A 26,894-nucleotide genomic window follows, 5' to 3' on the forward strand; every position below is an offset into this window, starting at 1 on the left:
GCAGATACTGAAATTACATAGCTTGAGTACAATTGACCATCACTCTTGTATTTATTTTTTTAAAGGGACAATTATAATTTAACTATTACTTTTGTTTATTTGATTAGTTTCATTGAAAGTATATAAACAAGAAACTTGAGTTCTCCCAAGTAGATCAAAATGAGAGAGGAAATAATCTCTTTTCCTTCCCAAATCCTAACAGTTCTTCATGTAGGTGGTTCAAAGGCATGGAACCTACATGAGGGCCAAGCACTGTCTACAAAATGAAAAATAATAGACCTCATACCTATAAACTATTTTAGATGCACATTTTGCTCTCATTCATGAAACATTAATCAATTTAAAATAATTGTTAGATTTGTGTTATTGTTTTTTATTTATTATTGGTATACCTCATTGAGTAAAAAAACCTAGTTGAAGAATAAAATGTATAGTATGACTTTATTCTTCATTGAAAGGAAACAAGACAAAAGATACTACATCCACATGTGAATATGCATAGGAAAAGGTCCAGCAGGACATACAGCTGTTAACAATGGTTGTGAGAAGAAGCCGAATTTGTCATCCCAAAATATGCCTTTTTTTTGTGATATTGACTATTTTAAGCTGGTTATTTTTAAGAAATGAGACTCAGGAAGAAGTTTTTACCTTCTCCCTGAAGAATTTAGATAGAGGGCCTGCTCCAGGAAGGGAGATATCATCATAGATAAATATAGTTTAATATAAACTAGGTGTGATGGAAATGAAGGAACCTAGTTAGGCCTGCTTGATCAAAGTCTTTTCTGGGTCCCCTTGTTAAAGTTAGCCTAACAAAAGTTTGTTTGTCAAAAGTTTGCCTTACCATCTTCATGTAAATTGCCTTCCTGCACTTTGAAGTCTCAAACCACACCTGCTCAATTTGTCCCTGGATCCTGTGTTTATATGGAACCCTTGTATGTACATAAGTAATAAGTTTGGTCATTTTATCTGTTAATCAGTCTCTAGTTACTTTGATTATCTGGACTTAAGAACTTAGAAGGAAAATTATTTTTCTGCTCCTACAGTTGCCTCTAGAGAGTGGGGAGAGGAAGGGTAGAAACTTTCATTCTTTACTCTATGCATGGCTATATTATTTACATTTTAACATGGAACATATTTTACTTTGTGATTAGAAATAATTAATAACTAGAAAAATGTCATTTAAAAATTGATTTTCAAAATGCCCTTAACAATTTCTTTTCTGATTCTAAGATTTTACAAACCAGATTTTATCTCGAACTTAGAAATTACTACTTTTAATTCCCAACACACATTCATTTTTGTTTTTGTTCATTAAACAAAATATTTGTCTCTAGTGTACTGAACTGATTCTGTTTTGGGTGCTGGATTCAGAAATAAGTATTCTTGGACAGGGTTCAAGTTCCTAATCAGAATAAAAAGTAGACTATTAGCATTTACCTAACAGATAAAATCACAAAAACCATTGAGTGGCTGAGACAGAAGGAAGTTGGAGATTATAGCAGATTTTAAAAATGGTCCCAAGTCACCACCCCTCCCTATATCTACTACACTCTGCCCAGTAACTGCAGCTCGCTGTTATGGTGAATGGGCTGAACTCTCCTGTCTTTTGATTTTGAACTCATCTGACTTGCTTTGTTAGCACAAGTAACACAAATAGAAGCTAGAAGTGAGTTTGCATATTTGGAATGGCTCTTGCCTTGACCATTGCCATGATTACATATCTACACCAGACTTCTAGAGAATAAGTCAAGTTACTCTGGTCTCATCCCAGCCAGTTCTATTCCAAATCAGCTGGCACCCAGTGGACACCTAGCCTTTATACAAGCCCAGCCAAGATGAGCAGAATCACCTAACCAACCTGTAGCTGACTGAAAATACACGAGCAAGCCTAGCCAAGCCAAGCAAGGGTCAGCTAAACCCTACAAACTTGTAACTAAATGAATATTTTAATGGTGTATGCCAGTGAGGTGTGTGGGTCTTTATTATGTAGCCTTATTGTGGCACTAGATAACTGATATGGACATTTTCAACCCAGACACATTATTGAGGTTGAAACTAAGGAACAGTATGTAGTGCATGCTGTAGTGTGCAGTCCAGATCCTACTTTCAGACTAAGTCTGCTGTGAATGTTAATAGCTGAGTCCTTCTAAAAAGTGCTCATCTTAAAAAAAATAGCTGCCTTGTTCTAAGTTACACCCATACTAGGGGACAGCCCATATTCAATGGTTGATGCAGTGTGTGTGTGGGGGGGGGGTGGGGGGGGCAGGGGGAGGGGAGGAGGTGGGGGAGGGGGAGGGGACTGTAGATATAAAAGCTGTTCTCTTTACCTTAAAGTGAACAACTCTGAGGGGCCAACCTCATTACAATTCAAATTTTCCCTTTGTCATCTAGTATCCCCCATCCCTCATTGGTATTGTTCCTGGGTATATTCCTCATTAACTTCCTGCATGCAAATTTCAAAGTCTCACAATCTGTTTCCCAGGAAACCAACCTGTCACAGATCCCAGGGAGGGAGCAACTTGCTCAAATTCACAAAACTAGTTAATAACAGAGTGCGGGTTAGGACTCAAATAAAATGACCTCATTCCTTTCCAGCGCTCTTTCTACTTTACCAAAATATGTCACACTCAGGATGGAAAGGACCCAGGGCCTTTAAGGCAAACTTTGTTCTCCTAGGATGTGGCAAGAAACTAATTTCATGGTCTGGTTTCTCCTTTCAACTAAAATATTTTCTGAAGTGTTTTGACTGAACATGAGAAATAAACCATTCTGCACTTCCAGACTACAGAACTGTCTACATCCCAAATGAATGTTAAGGCTGAGCAGGAGAACATGCCAACAAAAAGCAATAAAAGCACTGATTGACACTGGATCCAACTAGGGTGGTGGCAACTCTGTGGCAAGACAGAGTCCACTGCTGGCTGAATTCTGAGTAAGGTACATGTGAGGCCAGCTCCTGTCTCCAGCTGCCTGCTCTCTGCTATGGTCTGCATTCCATCTAAATCAGGGCTGGGTGAACAAGAGGTTCTCTGGGAAAGCAACATCAATTTGGCAGCTTCTTGTTTTGCCAAAACTCTGTAGTCCTTGTCAAGGGTTGCATGGCTTAGAAGCAAACATTTGGTCGGGAAGCATCCCATAAACTGTCCATCTGCTTCTGATCCAGTTGAAATGATTCACAGATTCAAGACCATTTGGTGGAATTTGGTCATTCCACACAGCCTGCCCCAGACTTAAGAGCACTGAGGAAGGACAGGGCGAGAGTGAACTCTGCTGTGTCCTCGTAAGGACTGGCACTGCATGTGGGACATTTGTCTGGTTTTCCATCTTTTAATAATTCCAACTCCAAAAGTCGGGGGTCAAATTCAGGTAATAGCAGAGTTATCGCTCTTCTATGTCTAACCATAGGTAGCAACGTCATGCAGAAAAATTCAGCTTCAATTACAGCTTGTTAAACACCAATTGTCCCAGCCATTATGTTTGAAGTTTTCAACTGTGACTGTTTCTTCTCTGAAATATCCATGGTTTCTCCTCCTCCCACCCTCCCACCCCTAAGTGCAGACCATGCCATCAATGTCTCTGGACTACTTTAGTCTCTGCCATTGCTTTGGAAGTTCCCTATCTCCTCTAGCACTTTTTCAAAGTATGACCTACTGTCTTACCTTCATCACAATAACCTTGAGTTCATATTAAAATTAGAATCCTTGGATCCAGACCACTGGGATCAGAATCACTAGTAGGGAGACCCAGGAAACTGCATTTTGACAAGTTTCCTGGGTGCTTGTTACACACACTAGCAGCAGAGATAAAATTCATATCCTTGGCATAGCATACAGGCCATTTAAATCCTGGACTCAGCCTATCTTAATTAGCTATCTCTTAACTCTTCTTCCATACATTATGCTCTTGCTCCCTATTTTCAGAAACATGCCTTCCCTTTCTGGCGTGCTAACCTTGCCCTTGTTCACATGGGAACTCCTGGTTAGCTGGGTAACTTGTCTTTACTTCACCTGCGCACTCATCACATTTTTACATTCCTCTGTAATGATGCCTATTACCTTTCACTGTAAACAATTATTTACACATCTATCATCCTACTAGATAGGAGCACCTCAACAAGAGGAACTGAGTCTTGATCATAGCTCATCTTCTAAGTTTTGTAGCCTGGCACACACAGGCACTTGACAGATTTGGTAATCATGAAAACTTCCCCTAAAAAAGATATCACATGAAAGAAGAGGGTAGTGAGGGATAGAGTAAAGAAATGAGCAATTCTGGTCTGTGTACAAAACCCGCCATCAAATCCTTGCACTTCCTTTATCTTTTGAGCCCCAAACACAGCCAATCCAGTGCAATTTAAGAGAACATATAATATATATATATATATAATGAATATATATATACATTTTTTAAAAATTTGGGTTTTCATGTATGAGGTCTTAAAATTGAATTAATCATATATATATACTTAAATTTAAATTTTCTGTGTATTATCATGTTTTGACACCTTTAAAAGCCTGGAGAGCAACTGTCCCTCTCTGGGCTAACCAATTCTTAGAGATAGCAAAGGGCCAACCAGGGAGCAGGTCTTTGAAATGCAAACGAACCAATCCAGAGCCCTAACCCCTTTCTCTAGCCCATGGAACCCAGGAGACAATATTTCTCTGCCTTAATCATTCCAGGACCAGGTACTAGGCAACTAGGGACCAACCCTACAGTCCAAAGCCCACTGAAATCATTCACACTAACCAACGTAAAACTATTCATCCTTTCCTGCCTTGCTTTTTCCCATGGAAACCCCAATAAAGACTGTGGCCTGGACTCTCTCCTCACTCTTGCTTCTGCTTCCCCACCAAAACCTGGTGTTTCTCCTGTGGCCCTGAGAGCATGCTGCAGCTTCCTGTCTGGAACCTGTGAGTAGTAAAATCTATTTTCCTTTGACATTCCAGTCTCTTAAATGTCATTCAGTACGCTGCACTATTCACCATCAGACCTTAATAATGTCCTGGGGCAACATATAACATAAATGAAACACACTAACACTGCATTTAAAATATGACTATTTTATTCAAGAAGTCAGTGGGAGCCAAAGGTCTCTCTGTTGTACTTTGGATAAATCTGGAGAGCAACACGTCAGCAGATGCGAAACTGCTTTTATCTCAAGAGTATTGCCAGGACTGCTGAGCAGTCAGTGGTAGGTTATTTTAGTTCGGATAACCTTGGCCTCCAGCTATGGGATTTACTTCCTTTTAACTGGAAACAGATCTATTCAAATGACTTTGTAGTTGATCTGCTTGCTCCTAGTTTACTCTGTGAGTGGTTGTTTGCCTGCTTACCATCAGTCATTGTAGGAGGAGTGACTGGGTTACACTGATGGATGGGACTAGCCTGGCCATTCCTGATCACAAAGCTGCTGCTCTCACTTGGTCCCTGGATAGAGTAACCTGTTCTATATATGAAGAATGGGTCCTGCCAGGTACATTTCTATCCTGCACACTAACTCTACCAAAACTTAAAAGTTATTTATAATTTATTTGAAAAATATATTCCAACATCTTTAGTGATTTCACGTAGTTTACCAAATAAAGTTTGAGTTTTTTGTCCTGATATTTGAAATCCTCTAAAATGTGGCGCCAACCTACATTTCCAGCCCTCTCTTCCCTTCTACACCCAATCTTCTGCTCTAGACCAAACCTAGCTGCAAAATCAGAATCACTTGAGCAACATTTTAAAGAAGAAATTCCTTCTGGACCCCATTTCCCAACTGAGTCAGTATTTGGAGTGAGGAGGGGGCCTGAGTGTCTGAGTTTTTATTCTAATTTATAAAGAGTACCAATCTAATAGAAAAATGGGTGAAGGACACTAAAAACAAAATATAAATGCTGCTTAATTATATGAAAAGGTGTTCAGTCATATTCATAAACAGAGAAATGCCACCCAACACTATACTACAACACCATTTTTCATATCCTACATTGGCTAAAATCATTCACAAGTTTGATTATATACTCCATGGACAGTTTTGGAGAAACAGACAGTTATACATTGCTGATGGGACTGCAAAAAGATATACTTGTATAGAGAGAAATCTGTTCTTATCTACCAAAAAGAAATACATTTTCCATTTGGCCCAACAATCGTACTTCTACAAATCTACTGTAAAGATATACCCATATACATAGAATGACAAATGTATGAGGCAATTAATTGTGAAATTGTTCATAAAAAATATTGGAAAAATCCAAGTGTTTACCAACAAGGGGACTAAAATAAACTATGGTAGAATAAATCTCACAATGGCTTAATAAAGACTGTGAAAGATCTCCATAAATTCAAAAGGAAAGATCTCCAGAAATATATTTAATTGAAAAAAAGCAGAACAGCATATATAATATACTATATTTTGTATTAAAAGAAGGGGAATATAGGTATTTATATTTATTTGTATTTGCACAAAGACATTCTAAATGAACAAATAAGAAATCATAAAAATACCTGTGGGGGCAGGCGTACAGAGTAAAGGGGCCAGAAATCGGTGCAAGACTTATCTGTGTATATCTTTTTATGACCTCTGAGTTTGGAATAAAAAAAAAATGTACCATTAAAACAATTTAATAAAAACCAAAAGAACCTTGATAGAGTCATCAGGTACCAAAAAAATTCACTTAGTTTCAAGGCACCTCTCTTAAATCCACCCACTTTTAAAAATTCTGATATTTATAATACCTTCTCTGATGGTGGCACCACATTCTTCAAACACTTCAAGCATTTGACTTATGGGGCACTTTACACTTCTTGATTATCAGGGGTTGATCTTGACACTGATACACTGGATGCTAGAAGCAGCTGAGGACAGTGGAATGGGATGACTAAACAAGTTAGGAGACAGCCTCTCTAGCCTCTAGGGCACAGAGTGATTGATAATCAAAGACTGAATAAACAGAGAAGGACACGGCAGCCAGTGTCTGGAAATCCGCTCACTCACCCAGCCTTGCCTCCCAGTACAGGGTGACAGAGTCTAGAGAAGACAGCTGCCAGACAGTGTCACCAGTGAAGAAAGGAGGAGTTGAGGCAAAGGGTCAATTTTTTTCAGGTACTCCTGAGGGAAAGCAGCATTTCTGCATTTTTATGGATCATGATGGTTGTGAAACTTGTCCTTAAAGAACAATCCTCTTCAACAGGATCAAAATCAGAGAGTATTTATGCTGAAATGTATTCTTTTATACTCACTTATAAAAGTTTGGGATTTTTTTTTTTTTTTAGAAATTCTCCTATGAATTACATATTCCATCCTAGATGGACATTTTATTTTATTTTTTAAATATATTTTTATTGATTTCAGAGAGGAAGGGAGAGGGAGAGAGAGATAGAAACATCAATGATGAGAGAGAATCATTGATGGCTGCTTCCTGCACACCCCTTACTAGAATTGAGCCCTCAACCCAGGCATGTGCCCTTGACTAGAATCAAGCCCAAGACCCTTCAGTCCCCAGGCCAATTCACTGAGCCAAACTAGCTTGCAAATGCCACTAGCCATTAAGAATGCTTTTATGTGTTAGGTCATTCTAAACCCTCCCATATAACACTCTGGGCTGGCAAAAACAGATGGGCTTATGCTGCACTGGAATTTGCTCAAGCCTGGATAACCTTTGTTAAGCTGATGCCTGAAATCTTCAGGTAAGTTTCCTGGTATTTGTAGGTCTATCATCTATAGTTCACATATATTTAAGAAGATGGGGCAGGTGGGAGGACAGCTCACACTGGAATTGTATGTGGGCCTCTGTTTTTTAGGTCCAGTAAAAGCCTGGAAGAGTCCAGAGTGCTTGATTTATTTTTAAGGAAAGTAAGGCCATCTGATAGATTTCCAGCTGAAAATTGGTCAAGGCTGGAGTTTGGTTCACTGAGACCATGAAGCACGCCAATTCCTACTTTCCCATGGCTGACTCCCAGTCTTGGCTGAAAGTACTATGGCCTTTCCTATAAGGGTAACCTGGGACATGACACAAAGACAGAAAGGCCTTCCAGGAATTAAGTGAGGAACAAGATAAAAGCACCCAAAACCACGTCCAAGCTGCCATTCAGTGACAGGCAAACACCCAAATCACAATACCCGACTTCTAATAGGGCAAAAAAGAAAACCTCAGTCCCTCTACAGTTCATATTCAATCCAGATGTCTAGAAAATAGCAGGATTAATGCTAACATTTTGCCAAGGCAGCACCAGATGCTTATAACAGAACCATATAGAGGATGAGGTAGGAGACATAATGATTTTCCCAAACATCCCTCAAATAAGGCATGAGAATTCTTTGTGTGAGAGTTCGTGGTTAACACATTTGACATCGGGAACACCTGGGGAAGAATTTTCATCACCAGCCAGAACCCGTTCCTGCACTGGATTCAATACCTACTTCCTCTCTAGACATCTGGATCATAATTGAGCTCGCTGGCTCATGCTATTATTTGAAAATCCAGGAAGCAAATGGTTGAATCCTGTTAACCACTGAACATGTGCCTTTGGGGTATTATCACCAGGAGTAGTAATACAGCCTAACCTTGCAGAGCAGTTGTGAGGGTTCACTGTCAACATTCTGTAATTAGCAGAAAACAATTATAAGCATTTTTTAATTATAGGTGCTCTACTCCCTATGACAGCTCACTGATCTCCAGATGCCTGCCAGAACCAATGGTGGTAATGATGACCACAGTGATAGTGCTCATTATGTGACCACTATTTACATACATTACCTTATTAAATCCTTACCATAGCCTGGAAATACAGATAACTATGTTCTAAGCTGAGAATTAGGAAGTAGCTTGGCCCAAGATGTTCACACAGCAAAGAGGTAGTGACTGTGTTTTTGAAATGGTTTGTTTGACTCCACAACTTCTTTTGTGTCTTCTGTTTGTATGCCTGTTGTTTCAGTTAAGGTAAGGACATTGAGTTGTTGTTGTTCCCCCTGCCAAACACACACACACAGCACATCCATAGAAAAATCCTGATCCACAATGGTTTAGGGTGGGACATTGGGAAGGATGCTTTTAATTTTCCTTTGGATCTATGTCAAGAGGGGAAGGTGAGCTAATGAAAGAGAATGTATAACTGAAACTTCCTACCTGAATACATTCTAGAGATCTACTGTACAACATGTGCCTAAGGTTAGCAACACTGTTCTATGAACTTAAAAATCAGGTCCTGTTTTTACCACAATAAAATATGATTTAGAAAGCTAGACCATATTAAAAACCAAATTGACATTATCATGACATAATTACGACTATGTGTTCAATTATACCAAGTATACAATTATACTAAGTAAGTATACTAAGAAGTATACAATTATACTAAGATCACATGACAGAAAAATCTGTGAGCTAATGTGTTACATGTATTGAAGTTAAATGTTAACTAATGGGGAAAGTCTGTTTTACATCCTTTCAGATGTTTTCAGATGTAATGTATTTTATGAAAAACATACAGAATATGCAAATGGTAGAATAGGAAGGATTTTCTTTATAGTTAAATGAAAATAAAAAAGTAGAGAATGCATGTAAGAAAAAGGTTTTTAAAAACAAACCCCCTGCTCTAGCTGGTTTGGCTCAGTGGATAGATTGTCGGTCCTTGGACTGAAGGTTCCAGGGTTGGATTCTGGTCAAGGGCATGTACCTTGGTTGCAGGCTCGATCACTGGCTCACTAGGCAACTAATTGATGTGTCTTTCTCACATCGATGTTTCTCTCTGTGTCTCTCCCCCTCCCTTCCACTCTCTCTAAAAAAAAAAAATCAGTGGAAAAATATCCTCAGGTGAGGATTAACTAACTAACTCAATAAAGCTCTAGAGATGTAACAATTAGAGAATAAATGGGTGGGGCAGATTTGGGGCTTCTGACTGAGGCTTAACTACTCACAGTCTTTCAACGTTCAGGGGAACTGCAATGAGTTAGATCTCAGCTGCCCAATGACACTTCAAGAGTCCCACACGCATCATTAATATGAAAAATTGCAAAAACTCTACATTCAGCCAAATTCTTCTGCTTTCCAAAGGACTTGGGCAGAGTTCAGTCCATATTTCAGTGACTTTTCATTTATCTTAACAGCTTCTTTCAGCCCTGGTTAATTCCCTCCCCAGCCTTGCCAGACTTAAGTAGTTCAAGGGTCTGGCAGGTCCCTATCTGTGAGTGAGTTGCCTGCAGCATGAAGGCTGCAGGAAGATCAGATGACATTATTCACAGGCAAGAAGACTCAGAATCCAGAAGAAAATTTCTGAATACCTTTCTGGTTCTCCCCCTGCTGTATACTTCTCTCTTTTTTCTCCACCTTACTGGCTTTCAAACCATAGAGCACTTGCGTATTTTTCATTTTAAAGTGCCAAAAACTTAAACCAGAACCATCAGAAATGGCTATGCAAATAAACGTGAGGCGCAACTAAACTTTGTTGCCTCAAGGAAAGAGCCCTCTGAATATCTGAAGTTTCCTGTGATTCCCCACCGACCTCTCCCATACAATTTGTCCCATCTTAGCTAAGAGAAAAACAATAACATAATTAAAATGGTTAAGAGAACCTAGCTGGAAGTGGTCGATTTTCATGGTGCTGTTGTTGACAGGGCCAAAGATGGTGATCACAGAGATTTTCCTGGTGGCCATCTTGCAGAAACTTTCCAGATATTCATCTCGCTGTTGCACATACATGTTGTTCTCAACCTTAGGAGCGGTGATCAGCTGGAGGTGGGCGAAGGCAAGCAAATATTAATTCATACTGATAGTTTTACACTGAGGCAAAATCCAAAGGGATGACTTGGAATACAGGGCTGGTAGTGACTGACACCAAAACTAAATTAAACTAAGTTAAGCTAAGCTAAGCTACACTAAACTAGACTACATGGATTTGTTGGACAGTTAGCATAATTAGGGCCAAAAGTCTGTTTGTAAAGGGCTTTTATTTTTAAATGGCTCCAGGAAGCTTAGATTTTTCTCCTCATTTCTACTCTTTAGATTCCTTATTAGTGTCCAAGTGTCTTGGTTTTCTCACTTGTGAACTCTGCACAGCAGAACTTATTGTGCAAGGCTGTTGTGGGCACTGCATAAATACTTGGCATGTAAAAACTGCTTGGCAAATCTCCCTTATCCTAATTGGCTGCTCTGGCATTTGTGAACTGAGTGGTTACTACTATTATTTCATGTCTCACAGGGTTGAGAGAGTTTCATAGCCAGGCCTTAGGCACTCTGGAACAATCGACGGCTGATGTCTGCTATGAACACTGTCTATTCATCCTTTGCTAACTCATCACTGGGCTCAGAAGTCAGCCTCTATACATGTTCTCCCACTTGACGACATTCAAATATATCAGCCACTTCTCTACTTACCCATCTAACCTTATAAAATAGTTCTGAAGTCTGTCATGTGGCATTTCTCAGGGGAGAAGTTACCATACTGCAACCTCTTTCAAACTCTTTCTCAAAACGGTTAATATCTGGTCCCAACTTGATCCTGCTGTTTATTTTTCTCTGTGAGATGTTTATTGCTTCCTGTACTCTTTCCCTTCTAAGAATTGACAAAATACTATCCCTCATGGAAATCAAGATGTGTTCAATAGCTTTAGAGCGGAACATTAACAAAGATTTTCTGGGATAAACTTATATCGTTTTCTCAGATTGTTATTTATTTTAAGTAGACATGATTTCATTTATTTTTTATTTTGTGTTTATAAGCATGTTCAATTGGATGTGATGGGTAGCATATGCTTGTTTAAAAAATGTAATTTCCCAAAAGGAAAAATAATCAAATTTATTCATTGATTCATACTTAGCCTTAAAACAGACTTAAGGTGGCTATAAAAAGAGACAGTAATGGCATTTTGGGTTTGTTTGTTAGTTTTTAATTAGCTATATGACATCTGAAAATATTTGCTTTGGTGTTTATGGTAGCCCAAATCTTGGGAGTTTTATTTTCAGTTGGGATGTTTTATGTTTTTCTTGCTGGTTATTCTTTGCTCACAAATACACTATTTTGAGATAAATAAAATGAATGTTTAAGTGAGAACACAAAATAGTCAAAACAAAGGTAAGATTTACTGGTCATGATTTTGGACTCCCTACCCTAAATGAAGGATAAGTCCATGTTTATAATATGTTTAGAGGAGTCTTTAGGACACAGTTGCCCAGAAGCTAAATGACTGATAATTACTTGCCTCTATAATTTCAAATCCATACACAGACTCCACTTTACTCATCTCACACTTTGTCATGAAGCTGTAAAGTCCACGGGCAGACCATGATATGACAGAATTTCAAGAGTCCTCAAAACGCCCTCTGGTCTTCTCCCCCTTGTACCTAAGTGAGAATTTCACACAACATATACAGAACCTCATCCTCCATCTGGAAGTTTCTCCCAAGGATCTGTGAACACTGTAGTCTTAGGCCAATGGATACCCAGTGAGAATCACACTATAATAAACCAGGAGCTCTAATAATGTTTATTTTCACGTTGGGACCTTTGCCCAAGGGTGCTTTAACCCACCTTGAGGTGACATTCATCTTTCATGACTCATTTCCCAGTTTCTGGCACTCAGTGATCTTGCCCTAGGCTCTCTCTTGCTAACCTTTCTTCCTACTCTCCTTTATGTGCCCTCTTCACCCATAGCCAGACCATTCTAAATTACAACATGAAAGAAATCTTGGCAGAGTGACACAGAGAAATGGTGATTATAAGTCAAAGTTGGAGGGTCGGCATTTTAATCCTTATTCAACCTGTGGCGTCCATGTAGTCTTCATAAGGTCATTTAACCTTTTGAACATTACTTAGTTTTCTCATCTTTACAGTGAAACAACTTCCCTGCCAACCTCACAAACTGTGAGAAGACTGAGCAAAAATAAATAAAAATATGTGTGTAAGGCTGTGTGTGCCCAAGTACCATACATGTATGTCGCCTCTGAATAGTTCACCCACATTCTTTCCTCTGCCTTGGCCTATATTGCCCCTCCCACCCAGAAAACCCTCTGGTCCCTTCCAACTTATCTGATGCTGAGACATTCTTCAAATGCAGCATCCTCCCTAAAGTCTTTTCTATCTCTCGATGATCACTTCTTCCTTTTAATTACTGTTCTTAGAGTCTGCCCTGTCCACTTGGAATTTATGAATTACCTTGGTTTACTATTATATTTTATGCTTATGGCACTGAAGTCCCAGCCCCTACCACTGCTATGCCCATGGTTGGTAGGGAAGCAAACTCTGGCCCACGTCCCCCAGGTTACATGGATCATTCCAGCCAGGAGAGGGGAGCCCCTCAGAAACACAGTGGTCCCCTGCCTATGAGGGTCTAGCTGCAGCCCACAACCCAGTTGGTTTAATCTGTTCCTCAAGTTCACATCAGGGAAAGTAGAAGAGGCTGATCATCTGAATATATTTTAAGGTTTCTTTTTCTGTGTTTTGACATCTTCATCCAATTAATTTTTTAGTTTGGCAGCATTTCAAGCAGTACTTAAAATGGTAACCATTTCCAATCCCTTCTTCCTAAAGAGAGCATCCTAGGACTTCAGTAAACATTGTCTGGTACTTGGCCTCTTTCCAGTTCATTGGCGATAAATCAGGGCATGTCTCATAAATTTAGAATTGTGTTATGGCTCTTTTTCATGTTTCTGTTCCAACAGTGTGTTGGCACAAGGAGCTTCAGAGTATAATGAAGCCAGTTTACATTAATAAAGGGAGCAAACAGGAATGGGAAATGCTAGGGGGAAAGCATTTTAAGTCTCAGATTATTCTACATATTGTGTTAGGCTAAAAACACTAGACTTTTATAAAATTCTGGAAAGTAACACTTAAGGTAGTCGTCTGCCTTAGTAAACCAGAGCTTTATATCCTTTTCTAAAATAAAATCAATTAAGTATATTGCTATTCCAATATCCAGATTTCTGAAGTAAGGTGGAAAGTATTAACCCACTTGAATTACCAGAGCTTCAAAGAATGCTTAAACTTGAACTTGAATCTCTGCAATTCAGCACCATGAGGCCTCTTGTTAATTGACAAGTAGGTAGATTCTTGGCACAAAATGATGGTTTGTCAACTATACTCTACATAGTCCAATGTTTAAGTGATAAACAGCTTATCTATATTCTCACCATTGTCACCCCCACACTGACACCAGCCAGTCTGAGGGATTAGGTTAACTGGGATTCAATCTATTGTTCTTGACTGACTGCCGGGGAAGCCAGCGAGTTGAAGTGCAGAGAATTAGGTGGGTATTCCAGGCAGAAACTCTACATTGGTGCTTCGCACAAATGTTGACAACTGGTATGTCTTACCATTTATCTGAGTAATTTAAAGTGTTAAATGAATTTTTAAATATCTGTGTTGACTAATTAACAGGGAAGTTTCCCCTTCACTTTATGGCATATGCCCATATTCACTCCACAGGAATGGGGGAGTGGCTTGAACATGAGCTTTAAAATCAGACATACCTGAGTTCTAATTCTGGCTTTGCGGTATATTAACTGTTCACCTTGGGAGCCTCAACCTCTCTAAGCTTCTGTTTCATTGTCTGTAAAATGGAGTTAAGTCTTTCTTCAAGGGGTTGTCGTGAAAATTAAACCACACAGTCTCAAATAGCTCCTGGCAGGATGTGCCCTTTTTCTTTGACAGACTGAGTGGCCGGGGGGTTGAAGAAATGACCTCATGCCCAAGAAGAGGACACCTGGGTCCCCCTGTAGCTCCTTTGAAGGCTTTAGGACGCTGTTCACCCAGCCACAACCTACACCATTGCTGCCAGTGTTTCCCTAACTAATCGCTTAAGTAGAGGTTATGTGATGTTTTCACATCTAAAGAATGATATTAATAAATGCAAAGCATTGGAGGTTTGTGATAAATTGTAACAGGGTACCAGGTTACTGAAACGTTGGGAAGATAAGCTTAAAGAACAGAACAATTTCTTAGAATTCAAACCTCATTTAAGTTTGAGCTCACTTGTGAGACTGAGGCCAGGTAGAGGTATATGTTGTCAGCTGTACTTGAACAAAATGCAAAGCCTTAATGAATATTAATTGAATCCCCAGCTTCCTGAATAACATCAGCCATGTTAGGTGGGGAAAATGGGTGGAAAAACAATCAATGGCACCAACTAGGTCTTTCACCCAGAAACACAAGTCTCCTCTCTGTCTAGTCAAACAGTCTTTTCTCTCCATCTTTCGATATTGCATCATGTTTATTTCATCTTGTCTTTTCTAATCCATTCTTATTTTAGATGTCATTAGCTATTTAGAAAACACAGTTCTGATACAGTCATCAGCTGAGCACACAGGGATTGCAAGACTAAAATGCTTCTTGTTGGGGCTTTCTGTGTAATAACAAACCCAGGCCTCTCACCAGCCACCAAGAGCAACGTTGCCATGAGCAATCCCAGCTGGTTTCTGTTTTGCCTCAGATGACATCAGCAGAAGCTGTCATCTGAGTTTCATTTGCTAGAAATTTATGATCAGGGATACCGTTAAAAGCAGAAAAGACCCAGCTGGGCTTTCAAATCTCTGACTAAAGGAGTGGAGAGAAAGGGAGGGAAATAAAAGGCATGACTAATACTAGGGATATGTATAAAAACCCCTTTCTTTTGACTCATAAACTAGCGGTAATGGAAGTATTTACCCATAGGTGCACAATTGCAATCCTGACAGTTTACCCATGATTATTTTCACCTGGTTAAAACCTGACCATGAGGAACACTTTGCCTGCCCTGTTGGCTAAATGGCAGGATTGGGTGATGTGCTTTAGCAGGCTGGACAAAGTCCCAGGTACTCAGGATGAGGGCAATAGAGCACACCACTAATGCTTTCTCCCAGCCCAAAGAGAGTAGTTTTTCCCCCATGGGTTCTCTAGCAAACATTCAAGTACCAGGTAGGGTTCTACTCTGAAATCAGTGATTCTCTTGGTTCTACTGGAACATTCCCATTTAAATTTATATACTCTGGGAATAACCAAGTAGCTGTTAAACTATTCTGGCAACCTATCCTCTGCTACCCTTAGTTTATATAGTTACTTTAAGTCTCTGGTTAAAACGAGTAACAACATACACACAAAAGAATAACACACACACACAAAACCTGTAGAATCAATAAAAACTTGGGTTTTGTTCTAACACATAAATACACTATTGATGGGACAGCTAAGAGGATTTAAGGGCATGCCCCGCCCATGACAAATACCACAAGGGACTCTGCTCTAAATTATACTTCAAATGCACATTTAAACTTTTGAAACCACTAAAGATAGATGGGTGCCAGAGTCTCTCTGGCTCAGATCATTAATCACAATTTAGGCCAGATTGGAAAAAAACCCTTAAAAGCCCTCTGAGCAATGCCCTGAGAGAAGGATGCCTAGCTTGTTTGGTGTGGAAAATGCAGGGTGTGGAGTCACTTTGTGCCTTCAGTAGGATAGGTGATGTTCTCAGTGCCATGAGATGGTGCCCTGACACCCAGGTATCTGAGGGAATCATTCTTGATGCATAACACCCAACATTAACTCCTGATCTTTTTCTCTAAAGTAATTGTATAGTACTCTTTTCCTCTTTGACAGCCTGGGGTAGAATGACAGCATTAAGAAGCTAGGAGTAAAATCCTGGAAGGGCACTAGAAGAGTGGGTAAGGAAGCTTGGAGAGGAGAAGAAATCATGTTCCCTTTGCTGATGAGAAATGCCCTTACCTTTAGGATGGGGCTAATTCCTGTCCAACGCCCTTTTTCTGGGGTTTGACAAAATGCTGTTGTTATTCTTTGGATGGTGGCAAGTAAAGGTCAACTAGATAGCTACTGAGATATAACTGTGACTCACTCAATCCTAATGACACTCAGAAAAAGAGACAAAGTAAAAGCAAGGACTTCTTGTCTCCTTTCTTACACACACACACACACACACACACACACACGTTCATGCTCATTTTATAGAGTCTCAGCAACAGACATCTGGACTCCACCACGTTCAGATGTGTCTTTAGGGTATTGGAAATTAGAACAATTAATCCAGCTCCTCACACTCCATCCTTTTGGCCTCTTACTGGTTGGGCAGTGATGGAAGAGACAGCCTTTAAGGGATGAACATTTCAGACAACTGATAAAAGCATTAATGAGGGTCACACCAAAAAGGGCCCCTCCCCACTCCCAGTCACACCTACTCTCCACCGAGGCTGCCTTACTTTCCCCTTTGAGTTTTCCAATTCTTGATATAGACCTAATAAGGAGGGGTGGAAGGGTGGGGGGAGGAGAAACCTTGTTTATTTCCCCGTACACATGCTTCTGGCTTCTCAGATCATGAAGAGAGAAACCCTTTTCCTAAGTTATGACCAGAGTCAGTGCAGACCATTTTAGGAACTTCTTCATTCTGTTGTTATTCATTGAACTTAGTAAAATGGAGTTGTATCCAGAACTATCCCTTGGAAGAGAGGAGTAGAGATGGGGGATGGGGACTGAGGGTTTGGGGGAAGCCGGCCACAAGTGCTTCCCTGAATTCATGTCTAAGGTCCCCTGGCCCATGACTCTGAGTCTGTGTGAGAAAGGTTCACAGCCCTTCCCTGACACACCTCCTGATTGATCAGTTATATCTCCACACCGCACAGGGTCAGCCAGGGACGGCCCTCCAGCAGTGCGATTTCAGAAAAGCAACACACCAACCGTGAACAAGCCCCGCGCAGCCCCCAGAGCAATGCCAAGGAGAAGGTTACTTACCAGGAGCCTTCGCTTGCCTTCAAAGGAGCCCAGCAGGTTGGCCACCAGCTTCTTGGGACTTGGCGCGAAGTCCTTGGTGGTGGGTTTCAGGGAGCCGTCCTGCTCGGCGGGGCCCGCCTTCTTCTTCTTGCTCTTCTCCTTCTCCGGCCGGCTCTTCTTCTCCGCCTTGTCCTTCTTCGCTTGCTTTTCACTCTTGAGCAACTTGTCTGCCTTCTCACTCTTGGCCTTTTTCTTCTTCTCCTTCTCGGGTTTCTCCAGCTTCTCGTGCTTCTTGGACTCCTTCGCTTTCTGCGGGGGGACGTTCCCCACCTGCAACTCCTCCTCCAGCTGCGAGGCCGTGGGCCGGCTGGGGTCATACTTGTCCTCGTACTCGTTGCTGAGGATTTTGTCTTGGGCTTTCTTTTTGGGGGGCTTCCCCTTGGCTGGCTTGTGAGGACCCGGCCCCACGGGGGGGTCCCGGTGGCCGTGCTCCCGCCGGTCGGTGCGGTTGTCCCGGGAGCGGCCCGGGGCCGCCCTGGTGCTGTGCGCCCAGGTGGGCGCGGGCGAGGCCGGGAGGCTCTCGGCGCTGCTGATCTTGCCGGGCCTCCGGGTGCTCTGCGGCCTCTCCCGCGGCGGCTCCCTCCGGGGGGGCGGGTAGAGGTGCTCCGAGGCTACGGCCCCCCTGGCGGTGGTCACCTCGGCCGTGGCTGGGGGCCTGTGAGCGTCTGAGAAGGGGTGCAGCCGGGGCGTCCAGGGCCTCTGCGTGGTGGGAAACGCCGTGGTGGTCGTGGGTCTCGCCGCCGCCGTCACCACCCGCGCGGTGGCCCGAGTGGCCGTGGGGACGGGAGCGGGAGGCAGGGTGGTGGCCCTGGGGGTCGGGGGCGGCGGTGGAGGCGCGGCCGTCGTGGCGGCCGGCTTCCTGGGCACCTTCACGCGAGTGTCCCTGGTGGGTGGCACGTGCGCCCGCCTCAGGTCCTCCTTCCTCTTCTCGCTGCTCGGGCCCGGCCGCCCCGCGCCCCCGCCGCCCGTCCCCTCCTCCACCACCTGGCCCTCCACCCCCGAGGCCTTGCACTTCTGCACGAAGCCCTTCTGCCGGACCTTCTCGATCCTGCGGATGGGGCCCTGGTCGATGACCTCGTACATGGCCTCCAGCCGGACGGGGTACGGGTAGCGCTCCTCCACCTGCAGCGTCTTCTTCAGCAGCACCATGCCGAACTTGCCCCTCTCCAGCTTCAGGAAGCTCATGAGCTTGGGGATGAGGCCGGGGTCCAGCGGCTGCTCCAGCACGCGGCCCTCGCTGGTGATCCTGCGCACCTTGCCGCCCTCCTCGCCCGCCTGGTGGAACAGCACGATCTGCTGGATGTGCCTCTCCGCCAGCTCGCAGTACACGTCGTCCTTCAGGAGGCTCATCATCAGGCGGTAGTAGCCCTCCGAGGCGTGGGGGGCCGAGATGACCCACACGCGGTTCTTCCCCGCGAAGCTGGCCAGGATGTTGGGCGAGCTGGACCCCGAGGGGAAGCGCAGCATTCTGGACCGAGCCGAGGACCCCTCATCTCGGACCATCCCCCGGGGAGAAGCCCCGGCTGCCGGTCTCCGCTCCGGTCTCCCCCGGGCCCCATGGATGTCCAGCGAGGCCGGCGGGGCCTTCTCGTGAGCTATTCTCAGCACCGGCACGCTGCGCCTTCTTTGGAGAGGCTGAAGGTGTCCTTCTCCCGGCGTTCCCTGAGACCTCCCCGTGTGCCTCAGCAGCCGAGCGGGCCTTCTGTGGACTGGGGGGACCAGAGGCGCTTTCTGTCCTCCATGGCCCCCTCCATTCATCGCCTGGGGGTGGGGTTCTGACCCACAGACCAGCCACATGGCCACCAGCATGGTGAAACTGGGTCCCATTCTCCATGTCATTGTGCAATCCACTTTGAGAGGCAGCGAGGTCAAAGACAACAGGGGAGAGGAAGGGGAGAAAAGAAAGAAAATTATTTAATTGCAAACAGCTGGGCATTTTCCCTTTCTCCAATTTGGCCAAAGACTGGGGGACGGGAAGGAGTGGTTAGAGAAGAATAAGGAGGGAGGTCAGGGAATGGAAAATAGGATTGAGATCCTGTTACTTGTAAACCCCTATAATTTGTCAGCATTTAGCAGAGACAGTTACATTGAGCAGGAAACCCAACTCGGTGCCCCATTCAGCGTGCTCACACCCTTTCATCTGACTCTGATGCTCCAGAGAAAATGCACACCGAGCACATTAATTATGACAAGAGTCTCATTGCATTTCTTCAAACAAGCAACAAAGAAACAATCACACCAAAGACAGAAAGGATTGTACACTTACACTGTGGCTCATGGAGATGGAATGCCGAGGGTTTAAAGCGCAATCTGAACTGTGATCCCAGGACAGTTTCCTAGATGAAATGCTTTTCCTCTCAACCCTCTGTCTCCTTCGCGAGGCTGGGGCGTGCTGCAGCTCCAGCTCCGGTCGCCTGTCCTGGCCTGAGGGCTCAGTGGCTCTCTTCTTTTCTCTCAGGCTGTCTCTTTACCTTCTTGACAAGTAGGATGAAGTGACAGGAGCTGTCCTTTTACGTCTTTGCATCTCCATTTTTCTGTCGTTCCTGCTGGGTCTTGTGTCTGTGTGTGCCAATCCCTGTGCAAACGGACAGGAAGCCCCTGAGGCTCCCGCTTTGCTCTCTTTAGAGTTCCAGGATCCTTCTTATCACCCTTTCCCCCACCGTCTGGCTTAGTCCCTTTGTTTCCGAGCAGAAAGGCACTGGGATTGATATGTTTTCCAGGCTGAGGGAAAACACAGGAATGTGATGTTGAAAGTAGGCTTTTTCTCTTTCCCTGCGCCTCTCTCCTCCCTTTCTTCCTCCCCACCTTTTTTCCCCTCCTCGTTTCCTTCTCCTTCGTTTTCTTCTTCCTCTTGCCTGGATTCAGTCCCAGGAATGCCAGGACAACCTCAGTTTTTATCCAAACCAAACTCAAACAACAGCAGCCACTGGAAATCAAGGGAACTTCACTAAGAATTTAACAGATCAGCAAAACACCGCCTCCTTCCCATTTCAGCACGTTGAGAGTGGACTTGGTGAGGAGGGAGAGGCTGTTCTTTGGGTGGGGGAAAGTTTTGAAACACTACCCATCATCATAAATCACTTTAGAATAGGATGGCTGAGGACTTAACCCCTTCCATACCGAGTAATCAGGATATTCTCCCTCCCCGTCTGTACTCACACTGCACTTCGGGACGAGAAAATTCTCAGATTTCTGCTTGGTTTTCCTAGAGACAGATAATCATTTGGGTCAGGGTGCTTGGCTGCACACACAGAGATAGCATATATATATTTATAGTTCCATGAATATATTTTTATCTTTTTCTCCCTGCCTCATGCATTTAGTTTGAGGTTGGAAAAGCCCGTGGAAAACATGACTGGGTTGTTTTTATTTTATGCTAATTGGAGATCATGTTACTGTATTCTTGCTCCTAGTTTTCTCCTTGGCATGGAAGAAAGCTGGTAAAAGGTTAGAAATGCAGGCAATAGCTGTTGTTCCCCTGAGACCAGTCGGCCTTTGCATCAGGGGAGGGGCACAGTTCTGGGTTCTGCCTAGAAATGGTAGGCTAAGACCCTCCTCAGAGGCATGAGTGTGTGTGTGTGTGTGTGTGTGTGTGTGTGTGTGTGTATTGCTCTCCAAAAGCTTCAGGTATCTATAGGGCTTTAGACAATCCTTCAAAATAGCCATATCAGGTTCCACAGAGACTGAGGTAGCTGTGTCCACCTCCTGAGTCTGTCATAGGGATTCAGCTTTTAGATGGGTGGAAAGGTGCCTCAGGTTATACAAACATTTTGTCCAGCTTTTCTAAGAGAATTCCATCGGTATGAATTACCAGAGACCGTGGTGAGCCAGGGTTCTCAGAATGCCCTTTGCAAACTAGGCCATGCCAGTGGCGACTCTCACAGAATAAAGCCTGGTCCTTTGTGGCTACCCCTTGATCAGCCCATCTCCAATGGATCATATGCCTTTCCTTCACATAAGCTCCCAGCATGGAATTGAAGACCTGTAGGGGGTTGAGGGGAAGGCACTCAGCCCACAGCTTGAGACCCAAGGGGTGTCCAGAGGGAAGGCCCTGCTGTGGAGCACTCACAAACCCTTGTGATGGCAGCAACGAGGTGGGCTTCAGACACAGACCCTTTGTCCAGTCGGAGAAGGTGTTTCCTTTCATGGGCTTCACCTCTTACGTTGATCAAATGCCTGTGCTAAGTTATACAGCAAGCATGTCAAACTTGCGGCCCACAGGCCGCATGCGGCCCACAATGAATATTTTTGTGGCCCAGCCAATATAACGATATGTAAGAAACATTTTAATAAAAATTTTGTAACTTAATTTTTACAATATCCTGTTATACATAATTATTAATAACAAACTACAACATTTGCTAATGACTGATTACTATAATCATGTAGCTTTCATTTCCTTTATGCACCTTATGTGCAGGCACACCATTTTTCTCCACAAATACTAGCAACAAATATTTTAGCAGCGAATTGCCATGTCATTAGTCTTGTACTTACTTGTTTGGTGTGCGCAACAGGAAATATTTCACTTTCCGAGAACAAGAAAAATAGGTTTATTTGTGTTACAATTATTCATTTGTGCAGTTAGTCAGTGTCTGGAAAGTTAATGATCAAGAAAAAATATTACTTTTTGTTAAAATGTTCTATTATTATATGTTAATGATTACTCATTTATTTCAGCCCTTTGTATTCAGCATGTCTCTATCAAAATAAACCTATGTTTCTATGAAAACTGAAGCTTTTGTTTTTTTTGCGGCCCACATAAACTTAAACCTTGTTTATTTGGCCCGTGTTAGCCTTTGAGTTTGGCATGCTTGTTGTACAGTCCTGGGTGTTATTTCCTTTCTCAAAACATAGTGTGTTCTGTACTATCCCTTTCAAGGTCTTTCCTCTTCTTTCTATTCTCCTTACTAATAACAACTACCATTTATTGAGCATTTTTAGGTGAGGCTCTGGGCTTGGCACTTTCATATATTCTTTTACGTAATCTTCCTAATATCCCCAGGAGATAGGTAGGATTATTCCCATTGGACAAACTGAGGCCTAGGGAGTTTAAGTATATTCCCTACTCTCACACAAATGTAAGTGGTAGTGGTAAAATTGACCCACCTACAAAACATGTGTTCTCCTGCCTCCCCCTTTTATTTTCTTCCCACACTTTCTCTTACTTCTCTTCCTCTAATACCTTTTTATGTTTCCCATGTTCATAGAAGAATCTCACTTGTTTACTCAACCAGAGCACTTGTTATACTTTTAGAATCCTACTCTCCAGAGTAATTTTGTAGAAGTAGTTTTCACCTTTCTTAATAGGTCCTTAAAGCCTTGTCCTTTTTCTTAAATATCACAAGTCTTCCACCAGCCTCCTAACAATGTGCACCACATTTGTCACCTGTGTACTAGTAAAGTTCAAATACAGATGCTTTAGTGACCAGGATTTGATTAAGAGGGGAAGCCAACCCAACCCTGAGCTGTGTGTCTTCCTGGGAACTTCAGGTTTTCTTCCCTTCTGTAATTCTCAGCCACCAGATGGCGCGCTCAACACATTTATGGGAGAGAACCTAATACTGCCATCTTGGTGTCTCCCTAATGCTTTCCCACCCGCCACACAGACACACTGGCAAAGTGGGGCTTCTCAGTGGGGCTTCAAAATGGGGCTTATAGTCCATTATTTAAAAGCCATGTATTAAAAAGTCCCCTACTTAGACCTTTACATCTTTTCTGTAACCTAAGAAACATGAACTAATTAGCAGAGATGAGCAAGAAAAAGGAGAGAGAGAGAGAGAGAGAGAGAGAGAGAGAGAGAGAGGGAGAGATTTATGCTGAGTCAAAGAAAGGTAAAAGAAATAAAATTCAAAAGTAGATTTTAGAAGTGCTAATTTTGGAATTCATTGACAATGTCCAACCTGACATTGGTTGCAGAGTAATTTGGAGGGAAGAAAGGCCAGAATATGCAAAACAAAATTGCTTTAGAGATACAGCAATTTTGATGAAAATCAGAGTAAATGTAAGGTGGCATCCAGAAGGGGGTGTGCTAACTGATCAGACCCACACTGACCTAAGACCTCAGCAACTTGGGACCAAGACTCAGTGAACTTTGTCCCAGGCACCCTAGAGAAACCATGGTTTCTGTCACACAGGGTTTGTTCCCTTGCACAGAGTAACTCTTGGTTGGTGTTACGGAACTGGAATCAAAACATTGTTCTATTGCCTGAGGAAACTGTTTGCTTAAGAGGGGAATGGGGGGAAAGAAAAGGAGGCAAGCTCTTCAGTGTGGTCTTGGAGGGAAACCACCTCTCCTGCTCTGTTTCCCCCAGCAGAGCCATTTTACCACACTTCTGTGGCAGAGACACAAACAATATTCAAGTTGAGGATAATGCTACATGCTTTTTCTTTCCATTTGCAGACTGTACTCGATGTCCAGTCTTAAGCCACACTTGTCTTTCAGAATAAAAAAGAATTCTCTTCTCAGTATTCACAGAGTAGGACACACTGAAGAGATAAACTGCAAGGTCAAGGGGAAAGCCCACAATGACCATTTATTACTTCAGGATGCTGACACAGCCCAGAGAAGCTCAGAAAGGGTAACCTCCTCTGAAATGGCTTTGAAATGTCAACAGGTCACATTTAAGCCAAAGTTGAAGGATATGTTTACTTTAAATAAATAAATAAATACAAAAGTTACCTGATAGAAAACAGTGACCAAAACTATTTGGAAGAACAGTTTTAATATTCTGTTTTATTCATTTGTTTTTAATTACTTTAGAGTTTATTGGAAAAATCTTAGAGGCACTTTTTTTCTAGGTGGAAAGTTGTTTAATTAAGAAGTTGTCAAACTCCTAATTAGAACAGATTGAAGGATCTTGCCTTAGCAGAGATTAAGGAGCTATTTAAATGAACTAATGGCTCCTTTAAAAATGTTTACATCAGTGATTTAAAGTTCCTATTTTCATTGGTTGCCATTCTGTGAGAGCAGTGTAAACTTGTGGGTGTATCGATTTGCTGCTTGGGAGAGTTGATTCTAGGCTGGGAAGACATGGGCAGTATGGGGTTCAAAGTCTTAACCATTGGTCATTTAATGTATAAAAAAGATTTATTTCAATCATATTTGAAGGGACAATTTTGATTATGCTGCTCTCCATGCTCTTAGGGATAGCCAAGAAGAGTCGTGATCCATTTTCCTTCTCCCTTCTTTCAGCCTTTCTCTCAAAAGTTCTCCAAGAGTGCAGACTTTGTACCAGGAATGATAGAGAATCAGAGAGTCTCTTCCCTTTAGAAGCTCACAGTCCAGTGGAAAAGATAAACAAATACTAGTTAATTGTACTCTCTGCAGCAGCACTGCTGACTTTTCATTATGTAAAAGTCAGTGCTGACATGGCTGTAGCCAGTGTGCACAGAGTTTATTGCTGTCCTAGGGGTTCGCTTCTTTGATTGTTGGAGCAGGTTTTACCCAGAAAGAGGCTTCCCATGGCAGCCACTGTGTGGCACCTGGAAAATCTTGCATGGTTGTTCCCCTGGCCTCAGAGTTCACTCGTCCATCAGAGTCCAAGACACTCTGCCCGGCAGGATGTGCTAGATTGTCTGACAGTCCTCTAATTCTCATTTCCCAGTTCCCATCTTGCACCGGCCCTGCTACGATTGCCTTGGCTTTCACTTCTTGTTTTTCCATATTGACCTTTTACCCCAGGTTTTGATTGCATCGCTCGGAACATCACCTGACATAAGGAGGGGTTAACCAACAAGATCCCAATACGTTCACTGAACAAACATGTATTCAATGCCAGGCATTAATATGAATGAGCTCCTGACCTCATGGAGCTTATATTCCAGTGGTAGAAAACAAGCAATAGAATATAAACAAAAACTATATATGCCTACACCTAGATACATGCTTGGGAGGCACTTTTTAAAAGGGAAGGGAGTGAATGGTGATGAAGAGAAGGAAGCCATTTTAGATAAGGGTCAAGTATAATGGTCCTAAGCAAAGCTAGGGAAGCCAGTCACTCAAGTAGTGGAGGGCGAAGAACATTCTAAGTAGAGGGAACAGCAAATACACAGGCATTGAAGCAGGGATTGCTTCACAAGTGTGTCTCAGGAGAGTGATGCTGAAGGATTTTAAGAAAGGATGTAGCAAGACTTGAAATATAAGTTAAAGGGATTACTAAAGGTGCTACATGGGGAATAGAGTATGGGGCCAGAATGGCCGTGGGAAGACCAGTTAGAGAGAGAATGTACTAGTCAAGTGAAAGGTATAGTAGCTTGATTTAGGGTGCCAGTAGCAGGGTAAGTGCAGAAAAGTCATCCTCTTTGCATTATGTGTTGAAGCCAGAGCTGATGGGAGTTGTTTGGGGCAGAGAATCAAATGTTTTGTCTGAAAATCCTGTCAGACATCCTGGCACAGAGCTTGAGCAGCCAGTTGGTACATGAGTCTGGTTTCAAGGAAGACTAGGGCTGGAGTTATAACATTGGAAGGCTAGTTAAAACGTGAGGCTGGATAAAAGTTACTTAAGGAGTGAGTACAGGTGAAGATGAAGAGTCCTCCCACCTGGGGAACAACCTTTAGAAGATGAGAAGAGTAAAGGATGTGGAGGAGGAGTGACTGCTGTGGTGGGAGAAAGGAAGGAGCACATGGTGGTTTTCACTTGCCCACAGCTTGAACAATATGTCACCTCTGACCCTTTCTCCACAGGTTCTTACCACATATCAATGTGCAGTTCATTCTTTAATATCTGGGCCCTATACTATCTCTGTCACAGGATTTCCCCTAAAGCTCCAACATAAACCACTCACCTCTCTCTGAGAAGATATTTTGTAGAGCATCACTCTTCTGATTGTTTTGACCTTCAAATATGGGTTCTTGTTCTTCCAAAATCTTTAAGCTGATGAGAACATGGAGTAACCTTCCATTTGGTTTGCCTTTTTCTTTGCACCCTGCATATAGTGAAAGCAAAAAACTTTTAAGTGTGTACCAATCAAATACAGTTAGAAGAGTCAGCAAAACCCCAAAAGGCAACCCAACTATAAATTATCACTTTAAAGAAAGAAAGACAGAAGGAAAAATATCTACACTTCTATTGGCACAAGAGGGTCACTTAATCTCTATTCATTAAATACTAATAGTAGCAACAGAAGAAATAGCACTATAAATCATAAAAATTGAATCT

At 42.6% G+C, this 26,894-nt stretch overlaps 1 protein-coding gene across 1 annotated transcript in view; it reads right to left on the minus strand.

Moving 5' to 3' along the window:
- Positions 1-20,756, minus strand: part of CCDC80 (coiled-coil domain containing 80) — a 35,478-nt gene extending 14,722 nt beyond the window's left edge. Inside the window, exons 1-3 of the mRNA XM_070406190.1 lie at positions 20,000-20,756; positions 17,695-19,583; positions 10,559-10,715 (exon numbers count right to left, since the gene is read on the minus strand). Coding sequence (XP_070262291.1) covers positions 10,559-10,715; positions 17,695-19,572 — 2,035 coding nt within the window. The 5' untranslated portion in view covers positions 19,573-19,583; positions 20,000-20,756. The remainder of the gene's footprint in view (positions 1-10,558; positions 10,716-17,694; positions 19,584-19,999) is intronic.
- Positions 20,757-26,894: the final 6,138 nt, after the last annotated feature.

The sequence above is a fragment of the Myotis yumanensis genome, unplaced genomic scaffold, assembly GCF_028538775.1.
Source record: "Myotis yumanensis isolate MYYU_CA2020_CCGP unplaced genomic scaffold, mMyoYum1.0.hap1 SCAF_2, whole genome shotgun sequence".
Taxonomy (NCBI): Eukaryota; Metazoa; Chordata; class Mammalia; order Chiroptera; family Vespertilionidae; genus Myotis; species Myotis yumanensis.